At 45.8% G+C, this 12,126-nt stretch overlaps 1 protein-coding gene across 15 annotated transcripts in view; it reads left to right on the plus strand.

The window, feature by feature from the left end:
• Positions 1-12,126, plus strand: part of LOC115196343 (peripheral plasma membrane protein CASK) — a 42,527-nt gene continuing 30,401 nt past the window's right edge. For 4 of the 15 annotated variants that reach the window (XM_029757091.1, XM_029757094.1, XM_029757098.1 and 1 more), the window contains exon 1: positions 3-1,045. In XM_029757091.1, coding sequence (XP_029612951.1) covers positions 987-1,045 — 59 coding nt within the window. In that variant the 5' untranslated portion in view covers positions 3-986. Of the gene's footprint in view, positions 1,046-12,126 lie in introns of all 15 variants that reach the window. The other 11 variants (XM_029757090.1, XM_029757097.1, XM_029757099.1 and 8 more) reach the window with 4 other exon arrangements.

A 12,126-nucleotide genomic window follows, 5' to 3' on the forward strand; every position in this document is an offset into this window, starting at 1 on the left:
GGGAGTGTGAAACCGATTAGGAAACTGCGCCTTGGGGGACTTGGAGGGTGGCGCCCTGAACGTCATGTTGGCTCAAGTGGCATTGGAATTAGCAAAGAGTCTGAGCGCGCCTACGAAGCCATTATGGCTCTCCACACACCAGTTTCATAACCTAGAGAGGGAGGAGTCTTCCATTTCTGGAAGCCGGAGGAGCAGCATCCGACAGCGTAAAAATTGGAGTAACGGTGCTCGAAGGAGACTGGAATACGAAATAATATCATTTTATTTTCAACATACCAACGAAATATACATGGATGCACATTTTACGAGATAAGCATGAAGGTCTTTGATTTAAGATCAGGTAGCTGCAACCTTGTTTTGCATGTGCGGTAATATTCCAAGACATATGTGATACATTGGGTGTGCTCAGCGCAATAACGGCGCTAGCAGGCTATTTCAAACGGCAAAATAAATCCAGATTGCTAGGAGATAGCCAACCATTTTATAGTTAGCCAGCTAGCTTGCGGGGGAGCAAGCTGCCTACTCGGGCAGAGGCATCATCGGATGCATCGACCAAGAAGAGGCATCTGGTAGGCATTAACCGACAACACAATCTCGGGGCATGCAAAGCGGTGTGTTTTGTGCAAACGGTTGATAAATCCCGCGTCCTCGGCTCTGGTCGTGGGATTAACCAGCCGGGAGAGAAGGAGAAGGTGGGGCCGAGGAGTGTCAAAAACGATCGAGCTAAACCCAGCGCATGTAGCTTGCCGCTCTAGCTACCCGGCTAACATTACCTTCTCCATCGGCTTTCCATTTGGGAAATTAATTTAGGAAACTAGAATTATTCGACCATTGGAATTCTGAGAGCTTGCTGGGGTATTCCGTGGCAGTTCCCCTTCTCCAACGAGGATCAGTCAGAGCTGTACACTTGAGGCCATTGGCTTCTCTACAAATAATACCGTGTGGGGCGAATTTCACGGGGGTAGCATCCCCGTTTGCTTTGGACCATGGCGGACGACGACGTGCTTTTCGAGGATGTCTACGAGCTGTGCGAGGTGATTGGGAAGTAAGTGTCAGCATATGTTTATGAACTGAACAATGATAATAAATGAAACCTCTTGTTTGCATTGAGTGCATTGCATTGCGTGTCTGCCTGCCTGATTTTTTTTTTTCTGTATGGAAGCAATTGCCTTACAAATATGAATTGACACCACCATCATGACAGCTGTTTTACTTGGCCTACTTGTAGGTGAGTTGGTCATACAAAACCTCACACTACCCATCTATTGTCAGGCCTATGTAAAATCACTTACACAGTAACTAGTTCAATAAGCATATAACGCGATTGCATAAACTGTTCAATATATGGGAAACCAGTTAGGCCTACTGACTTGTTAGTTTGATTGCGTGAGGCCCAATAATGTATGGTGAAGCACCTGTTTAGTTCAAGAGCCGAGTGCATTGTTTTAGCTGGGCAGGATATCTTAATTTAACATGGCAAGAGAGAATAATGGTTTCAAAACGGAAGTTCATTGGCTTACACATATTCAAAACATTTCCCAATCTAGATCATTTTCATTCATGTTTTGTGCATCCATTCAGCTTAGACATTATTTTGATGAGGTACTGGGTGACAGGTAGCCTAGCGGTTAGAGCGTTGGGCCAGTAACGGAAAGGTCACTGCTTCCTTCGAATCCCCGAGCCGACAAGGTGGGAAATCTGACAATGTGCCCTTGAGCAAGGCACTTAACCCTAATTTGCTCCAGGGGTGTTGTACTACTATGGCTGACCCTGTAAAACAACACATTTCATGGCGCCCATCTGGTGTATATGACATAACATCATAATATTTTACTAGACATAGGCATAGTGACTCATTTGTGGTTTGGAACAGAGGCGCTATACGTTTAAAAGCTGGGCCATTCATAGTTTTGGGTTGAAATGTAAACGTGCTTGTCTACTACAACTCGGTCTATAACGATCTCCACAAGTACTACTGCCAACACCACTACACTCCTCTCAGACTCAGACGCAGGGTAATTATAGTCAATCATTTAGTATCATGGGCCATTTGGGACAAGCTGCAGATTGTCGTTACGATGACGTCACACACTACTTCTTGATCCTACTTTAAGAGAAGGAGCGTAGGCTCCTGGAGAGGATGGAACTTCTTCACCAGAATAGAGTCACATACTGCTGTGTTCTATGGCTGCACCGGTGTTCTGGTATCACCACGCACTGCTAGTCATTGTCCCTGCCCTGTCAATTGCAGACCAGTCTATTGGTCCCCACCAACCAGAGGTGGCCAATCCTATTGTTGATGGACTTTTAACCATTGCACACACAGTTAATGATCATGTTTATCCCTGATCTATTTAGCCCGGATTTGTCGATAAACATTGATTTATAAAGCACATAAATCCTAACACGCATTCGTGCAGGAGAAGGTGGTTGTTGATTGAAGAGAACCTCTTCTATTTGGTGCAGGCCTTGTTTGCCCTCATAGCTTACAACAATGTCATTTTCACAGATTAGTCTGGAAATCCAGATTTAAATGTATTGAAACTACCACCCACACCAACCAATACCCCCTTTACCCCGGATTTCTATTGTTGTGGCTGATGATCACACCCCTTCATATGAAGACCAGGCAGGCTGCTGTAGTCTTGGAGCTGGCCTAGCTCCCCTCCCCCTCTACGCTCAATCGAGACCCGTGGGTCCATTAGGGTCCAGGCTGAGACACATGCTGATTGCTCTTCAGCCCCTCAGGCTCTAGTCTTTGTTTGGGGAGCTCAGTACTTCGGTTTACTCCTCACTCAGTGACGGATCAAGGATCTGGTCTACTTTACCCAGTCCTGGTGTTAGACGTCATGTGGTGTGTGACAATACTAGTCTCAGGACAGCTGTTAAATAAGTAGCTGCCCAGGGCCTACCTTGGTGCAGTAACGCAGAGAGGGCCTCTAGTCAGAGGAGCCTACACCATGACTATGTTATCACCATGATCAGAAAGGGCTTCATGGCCTCCTACCTTCCTCTTCCCAAAGTCATTTGTTCCTCCTTTCATCTTTCCTTTCTCACTCATAGTTGTCAGGACACAAGGGCGTCTTTCACCAAAACAGCTACACTACCTTATTTATTTCACTGTGCATCACCAGGTTCTGTTTAGTGAAGCAGATCTTTTCCAATAAACTTGATTTATATCCCAGCTTTGTGAAAGAAAGCCGAACAAAAAGCACGATTCCAAATCAATCCTCTCCACCAGCGACGCAGCCTAGTTTCTGACAGTGAAGCGATTGTCAGACAAAAGCACTGAGTACCAGCCAGTGTCTTTTAGGTAGAGAACTCTGCCAGCCTCTCCTGCAGAAAGCTGGGGATCATTTTCCTCAGCCCAGGATGAAGGGAGGGGATGCTGAGGAAGATCATTGGAGAGAGTGGATGGTTCGAAATAGGATTGCCCTGAGGCTGGATATATAACTAATGCCAGCGGACTCCAGGGCTGACCTCCAATTTTTGTAAACCACACTCACTGTCAAGAAGAGCTAGGGAACCAACGAACAGAGGCTTAGAAGAACTCCTCTCCTGCTATCCCTTGCTCCCTTTGGTTCACATTGGTTCAGATGTTTTCCTTCCCTTGGTAGTTCATGGGGAGTGTTCAATTAACTGAAGACGTGCTGTTAGCGTGGCTCAAGTGTCTGTATTGTCAGGGATGTCTAAAGTGGCGTTGACACGGCAACAAATGTCTGTCGCCAAGCAGCGGCTGTGCTTAGTAGTAGAGGTCGACCGATTAATCGGAATGGCCGATTTCAAGTTTTCATAACAATCGGTAATCGGTATTTTTGGCCACTGATTTGCCTATTATTTTTTTTACACCTTTATTTAACTAGGCAAGTCAGATTAAGAACACATTCTTATTTTCAATGACGGCCTAGGAACGGGGGTTAACTGCCTTGTTCAGGGGGGATTCGTTTTTGCAACCTTCCGGTTACTAGTCCAACACTCTAACCACCTGCCTTACATTGCACTACACGAGGAGCCTGCATGGCAGGCTGACTACCTGTTACGCGAGGGCAGCAAGAAGCCAAGGTAAGTTGCTAGCTAGCATTAAACATATCTTATAAAAAACTATCAATCTTAACATAATCACCAGTTAACTACATATGGTTGATGATATTACTAGTTTATCTAACGTGTCCTGCGTTGCATATAATCGATGCGGTGCCTGTTAATTTCTCATCGAATCACAGCCTACTTCGACAAACGGGTGATGATTTAACAAGCGCATTTGCGAAAAAAGCACTGTCGTTGCACCATAAACATCAATGCCTTTCTTTAAAATCAATACACAAGTATATATTTTTAAACCTGCATATTTAGTTTATATTGCCTGCTAACATGAATTTGTGTCACTTCTCTTGCGTTCCATGCAAGCAGTCAGGGTATATACAGCATTTTGGGCTGCCTGGCTCATTGCGAACTGTGTGAAGTCCATTTATTCCTAACAAAGGCCGTAATTAATTTGCCAGAATTGTACATAATTATGACATAACATTGAAGGTTGTGCAATGTAACAGGAATATTTAGACTTAGGGATGCCACCCATTAGATAAAATACGGAACAGTTCCGTATTTCACTGAAATAATAAACGTTTCGTTTTTGAAATGATAGTTTCCGGATTCGACCATATTAATGACCTAAGGCTCGTATTTCTGTGCGTTATTATGTTAGAATTAAGTCTATGATTTGATAGAGCAGTCTGACTGGGCGGTGGTAGGCAGCAGCAGGCTCGTAAGCATTCATTCAAACAGCACCTTCGTGCGTTTGCCAGCAGCTCTTCGCAAATCTTCAAGCATTGCGCTGTTTATGACTTCAAGCCTATCAACCACCGAGATTAGGCTGGTGTAACCGATGTGAAATGGCTAGCTAGTTAGCCGGGTGCGCGCTAATAGCGTTTCAAACCTCACTCGCTCTGAGACTTGGGAGTAGTTGTTCCCCTTGCTCTACATGGGTAATGCTGCTTCAAGGGTGGCTGTTGTCGATGTGTTCCTGGTTCGAGCCCAGGTAGGAGCGAGGAGAGGGATGGAAGCTATACTGTTACAGTGGCAATACTAAAGTGCCTATAAGAACATCCAATAGTCAAAGGTATATGAAATACAAATCGTATGGAGAGAAATAGTCCTATAATTCCTATAATAACTACAACCTAAAACTTCTTACCTGGGAATATTGAAGACTCGTGTTAAAAGGAACCACCAGCTTTCATATGTTCTCATGTTCTGAGCAAGGAACTTAAACGTTAGCTTTCTTACATGGCACATATTGCACTTTTACTTTCTTCTCCAACACTTTGTTTTTGCATTATTTAAACCAAATTGAACATGTTTCATTATTGATTTGAGGCTAAATTGATAGTATTTATGTGTTATATTAAGTTAAAATAAGTGTTCATTCAGTATTGTTGTAATTGTCATTATTACAAATAAATAAATAAAAAAATCGGCCAATTAATTGGTATCAGCTTTTTTTGGGTCCTCCAATAATCGGTATCGGTGTTGAAAAATCATAATCGGTCGACCTCTAGTTAGTAGGATGCGATTTTACAGCCAGTAATTTTTCTGTTTCGCTTCTAATGTTGCCTATGCTTCCATGCGTGGCTAATATAGTAACTAATATAGTCTAGATGTGTGTTTACGAGATCTGTTGCCTTAAAAATAACTGTCAATGGAATGCTCACTTCACACGTGGCCTGTAGCCCTCTGAGGTTTGTGAGCTATAACAAGACATTTTGTTTGACGAGAGAGAGACATTTGACTGACACTGTAGATCTGTGAATGATTGAAATGGTGTGGTGACACTTACCAAAGTAGGTGTGACATGCTACCAACAGCGGCTGGTATAGTGTAAATAGACATGTCAACCAGCGACATATGCAGGTGTTTGTGTTAGCTGATGAGGGAATTGTCTCGGGCTAGTACACCTACACAGTCAAACACCTCTGTTATAATCTGTCTAAGGTTGGCAGACAGTGTGGAGGTTTGGGGTTAGCTGAAGGCCTTTGGGATGACTGAGCCTTTGTTTCGGCTCAGTTCCTGAGCTGGAGGAGTGTTTTAATCTCTGTTATTTCTACCTTATCTCGTTTAAGAAACTGGGTGGTTCGAGCCCTGAATGCTGATTTGGCTGAAAGCCGTGGTATATCAGACCGTATGACAAAACATTTAGTTTTACTGCTCTAATTACGTTGGTAACCAGTTTATAATAGCAATAAGTCACCTCGGGGGTTTGTGATGTATGGCTAATATACCTCTGCGTTGCGTCGTGCATAAGGACAGCCCTTAGACGTGGTATATTGGCCATATACCACACCTCCTCGGGCCTTATTGCTTAAACATAGCACTTGCTTCCAGATCTTGTTCAGTATCTCACAACATTTAATGTATGGAAAACCCCCAGTACAGCATGTCTAAAGCATCTGCCAGGAAAAGGGATCCATTCTGAAGAATGAGAATGAGTGCTCCCATTTAGATATGCTCATCTTTTGTCTTTACTCACCAGTTGACCCTTGATATTTTCCCCTGTAAACATGTACGTCAGACCAATTATCCCCCACCACCACAGACACTTCTATTGTAGTCCCTGCCTGCACTCCCCTCTCTCTGATCCTGCTTGTGTAGGAGTCAAGGGAGATGACTGGGTGGGTTACTGTGTGGGAGGTGACTGGGTGGGTCACTGTGTGGGAGGTGACTGGGTGGGTCACTGTGTGGGAGGTGACTGGGTGGGTCACTGTGTGGGAGGTGACTGGGTGGGTCACTGTGTGGGAGGTGACTGGGTGGGTCACTGTGTGGGAGGTGACTGGGTGGGTGACTGTGTGGGAGGTGACTGGGTGGGTGACTGTGTGGGAGGTGACTGGGTGGGTGACTGTGTGGGAGGTGACTGGGTGGGTCACTGTGTGGGAGGTAACTGGGTGGGTCACTGTGTGTGAGGTGACTGGGTGGGTCACTGTGTGTGAGGTGACTGGGTGGGTCACTGTGTGGGAGGTGACTGGGTGGGTCACTGTGTGGGAGGTGACTGGGCGGGTGACTGTGTGGGAGGTGACTGGGCGGGTGACTGTGTGGGAGATGACTGGGCGGGTCACTGTGTGGGAGGTGATGGGGTGGGTGATTGTGTGGGAGGTGATGGGGTGGGTGACTGTGTGGGAGATGACTGGGCGGGTGACTGTGTGGGAGATGACTGGGCGGGTGACTGTGTGGGAGGTGATGGGGCGGGTGACTGTGTGGGAGGTGACGGGGCGGGTGACTGTGTGGGAGATGACTGGGCGGGTGACTGTGTGGGAGATGACTGGGCGGGTCACTGTGTGGGAGGTGATGGGGTGGGTGATTGTGTGGGAGGTGATGGGGTGGGTGACTGTGTGGGAGATGACTGGGCGGGTGACTGTGTGGGAGATGACTGGGCGGGTGACTGTGTGGGAGATGACTGGGCGGGTGACTGTGTGGGAGATGACTGGGCGGGTGACTGTGTGGGAGATGACTGGGCGGGTGGGGAGGATTGCCAGTAGGGTTAAGCTCTGAGGATGATCTGCAACCTGCTAGTTGACTACTACACTAAGTTAATTGTTCTCTGAGGTGTAGCTTACTGTACGCTTAGCTGAATGGGCTGTTCAGTCTCACTATCTAGAACATTCTGAATCGACCATAATGGAACCCTTCCCCCTCTTCCCCCCTGGCTCTGTTGGAATCAAGTTCCTCCAGATCCATACAGTTGGCTGACAGCCAGCTAGTGCCAGGCTCTCCTCTCCTTTCTCCTCTCCTCCTTTTAAGAAAGTAAAAAGGACATGTGGAGGGACACCCTTTTGAGAGTATTGGTAGACATTATGAGTAACTCAGACCTATTGCTCAGCTGTTGTCTACTGCAGTACCATAGGTAGAAGCCTACTGTGGCTTTTGGAAGTGAACCTTTTAAAAATGTTATATCTCCCAATTTAGTTTGAATCATTTTGGTAAAAACAAATGCACAATCAGAATAAACAGATTCAACAAAGCACAGTAGTCAAGGCATGACCCTATACATGAGCAGTGAACTAAGGCCCATTGCCTATTCAGACATTATTCTAACAAAGGATGGCACAAGGCCTTACTCACCACTGCATCCTTATCTATCTGAGGGAAGTAAAGCTCACTCAAACAGGTTATGCAATCCTACTTATTAGCCCATTGTGTGTGTTAAATTTCAGTAAACACAGTGACGTTCTCAGGCCGGGCATTTAAGCTCCAGTTGAAGGGGATGGGCGTGGCGTGGGTAATTTGAGCCGTCTCTGCTCATAATGATTCTCTCTGCATGGGAATAGTAATGCAGACAAGTGCAACTGGAATCACACGCGGCTCTTCATTCTGGCTCTGGGGTACTCATTAGAGCCAGGAAGGATTGGAATATTGTCAGAATGGCTGGGAACTGGTGGAGTGATCTGACTCGCGTTGGCTCAGCTAATTAAACATCAACTCCTAGCCTACGTTTTAATGCTTTGGATCGCATTGTGCTCATTAAAATGTAAGCATTTCTTAAAATGATTTGTTTGCAGTTTTTCTTAATTCATTCGTAGCTCTACATACAATACACACACTTGCTACACGTTAGGCTAACTACCATTTGTGTGTGTTTTATAGCCTCTAATGGGTTCTCTGAGCAACCATAACACTCAGTTCATTTGTTACTGATAGAACATACGAAGGCTAAGCTAAGCTTTCCCCGTACTGTGCATGTGTCATTCAGACAGCGTAGCCTACACCCGCGTCTACAGGTCTACGATCTGTTCTCCCTCCCTCCAGCCTCCACCTCAGCCATGATGATGAGATGATGTAACTGACTCTAGGCAGGCTGGCAAGAATCTCCGTCTGCCCACACCTCCCGAGGCGCTTCTCAGAATTCTACATTCCACCTAACTTTCTCTCCTCTCCTTGTTTCTTGTCCTCCCAGGAAGTGTGTGGTCAGCTCCTAACAGTGTGGACTCTGGGGAGTTTGGCCTGGCTGATTTATTCTTCCAGATGGGTTTGTTGACTGCTTTGAGAGCAGGGGACTCGGAGGTGATATTGAATTTGGTCTCTGCTTGTCTAAACGCTCCTGGGCCTCCAGTGTCTGACTCTGGTCATTTCCCAAAAAGTGCCCCGTTTATTTATTTCCTCCTAATTTCTTCCTTCCTTCCTCCTCTCTCTCTTTACATCCCTATGTACTTTCACCTGCTTTCCTCTTTCCTTCGTTACTCCTCTCCTTTCCTACCTACATACTTTCCCCTCTCACATAACACAGTCTGATTCTGAAAGGGATGGTGTAGGTTAAAGAAACAAGATGGTTGGGTGCATTTAATTGGTAGTTCAGCTCTGACTACATGAGTGTTTGGGGGTCCCAAGTTCCTCCTCAGGCCCCCTACCCTACTGGAGTCTGGGAGAGAAGTGGAAATCTCTGCTCTGAGACTGGCTTAATGTCCTGGAGGTATTTCGGCCTGTGAATTTCAGATGTACTCCGTTACAGCAGGATGAATCCTAATTGCCCTCTATTAATATTCAAAAGGTTGTTCTCTTAAAGTAACCAGTAAATTAAACCAAGCAAATATGTAGGGCCGTGTGTTTTCTTCCACTGTATTACCTCAACAGACACTTTTCGGCGCAATTAGTGTACACAGTTTTGGCATCCGGGGACGAGTTAAATGAACTCCGCCTCGTTTTTAACACCATCATTGGACTGTAATCGGACTCTAACACAAAAAGAGTAAGTATGAATCACATTCTTAGCCTACCTCAATGGAAGGCAACGTTCCCTTACTCACTAGGGCAGTGGCGGTTCTAGACCATTTCAACTGGGGAGGCCAAGTGTAACCGATGTGAAACGGCTAGTTAGTTAGCGGTGGTGCGCGCTAATAGCGGTTCAATCGGTGACGTCACTCGCTCTGAGACCTGAAGTGGTTGTTCCCCTTGCAAGGGCCGCGGCTTTTGTGGCGCGATGGGTAACGATGCTTCGTGGGTGTCAGTTGTTGATGTGTGCAAGGGTCCCTGGTTCGAGCCCAGGTTGGGGCGAAGAGAGGGACGGAACCTACACTGTTAGACAAGCTCGGCACAGTTGTACTGTTAGAGGGGCCTGTTAAATTAGACATTGTTGTCATATCGTTTTGCACGTGGTACGATACTGTTGTGTTCCGCCTAAAGCCGTCCCTCTAGAAAATGTGTGGGTTAAATTAGTGTTCCGCGTTGCCACTTTCTAAAAATTGATGTAAAAAAAAGAACTATAGCAAAAATTTGTTATGTAAAAATTATTTCATACTCCACATTTGGGGGGGCACAAGGGGGTCAAATTGTTGTCACAGCCCCCCCACCAGAACCACTAGTGCACTAGGGGTGTAAAAAATTGACAATTGTGCTTAAGGGTTAAACTACCATTTAAACATCAGTTTTTAAATCGGTTTTCCGTTAAAACGATAAGGGGGAAAAATCATACAAATTTCAAAATGCATTATAATGGTCCCAATTATGACCGCTAGGGCCGGGCAATGACGTTAAATCTACCGCAGTCATATACCATTGAAGGCGCCTCGGCATGTTTGTATGTAAGGGTACACTACAGCTTCTTAAATACCGACACGAAACCTTCTCTGGAGATGGTTTCGAAGCGCCACTTAACGGGAATTGTATTTGTAAAGGATCTGTGCTTCTGAATGGGGACTAACATCCATCACTAGGCCACCAGAACTGTCAATCAAATAAAATCGAGCTGCCTGCCTACCTACTGCCTGCGAACAGATCACTCCTAAATAAAGTACTTTTTAAAGTTCGTTAAATACCGAGACATTTAGTAGAAAGAAAACAAGACTAATTAGTTGCCGTACTTCTGAGAACAAACACTCGCATCTTTCATAGCGAGCCAGCGAGGGCCGGAGAGAGATGGAAGGGGCACTGTATAGGCGGGTCAGCCACCAGGCAGACGGAGTCAGAACCGTCTACTAGGCCTATCGGCAATCAAAAGCAGTATCTCGCAATAAAATGCTGTATTTTCCGATTTATTGTAAAGCAGGGCCTATCCACAATGAATAGGCTAGGATATTCTACATGCAACAGACCGAAGAGAGAACACGCACTCGCATCATTAGCGAAGAGAAAGAGTAGGCGAGCCAGCTGCACCGCGATTATAATTTTGTGGGAAATAAAACCTATTGTTATTCCGTTTAGGGATTTTTTTTTACGTTAAGGAGCCAAATTTCGTTTAAACGTTCACACCCCTACTCACGACCTGTCTCGACTCTTGGCTTTCTTCGGCTACTAGGCTACCTCAGTTCCTTCTATCTCTCCCATTCTCTCTCGTCTCTCTCTAATGGCATTCTAGTTCCCATCCGAGGTCATGTGAGAAGGTGGTCAGGCGCTAACGGGTAATACTAACACTGCAGGGCATTGCTGAACGTGGGAGGGGGCCCATGTTGTGAGCACAGCTGTGCCTATGTCATCAAAGCGTGCCTACCCTCTCTCCTTTCTCACAGTCCTTCCCCGTGGAATGACACTCCTGCGTGTGATCGCTTGGCGCCTTCCAGGGGTGGGGGGTTTGGCGGGGTCAATTCCATTTGAACTCACTCAGTCTACGTTTGACAGCTAGGGAGATTAATTGCAATTCGATTCACGAATTCAAATTGGGCAGCTAGTCTATCATCTTCTGTGAGGATATTTGAATTTTTGAGCTTATATAAGATGAAATTGACTTCAAACCCAACTGAGTTCACCTGGCTTTTGGCTCGTCACAGTGTCATGGAGATAATGGGAGTTTTATTAACATTTAGGCTGGGCAATACTTGTCCAGTCCAATACTACACCCATCCGCTGGCCTCCATTCTATACCACTTCAGTGTTTGCAGACCTAGGTGTTAACTCTATGGTAGAATGAAATCAAAACCCATATGAAGGCTAGGTGTAGCCCACACCTTATTGCTTACAACTACCCTATCCCTTCAGTCTGCATACACCATAGGAGGGCTTAGGGTGGAAGGGAACCAGTATTACACCTTAGGGAGAAGCTAGGAGGGAAGGAAACCAGTGATACAGTGTAGGGAGGAGCTATGGTGGAAGGGAACCAGTGTTAGACCTTAGAAGGAGCTAGGGGGGAAGGAAACCAGTGTTACACCG

Source organism: Salmo trutta, chromosome 6, assembly GCF_901001165.1.
Source record: "Salmo trutta chromosome 6, fSalTru1.1, whole genome shotgun sequence".
Classification (NCBI taxonomy): Eukaryota; Metazoa; Chordata; class Actinopteri; order Salmoniformes; family Salmonidae; genus Salmo; species Salmo trutta.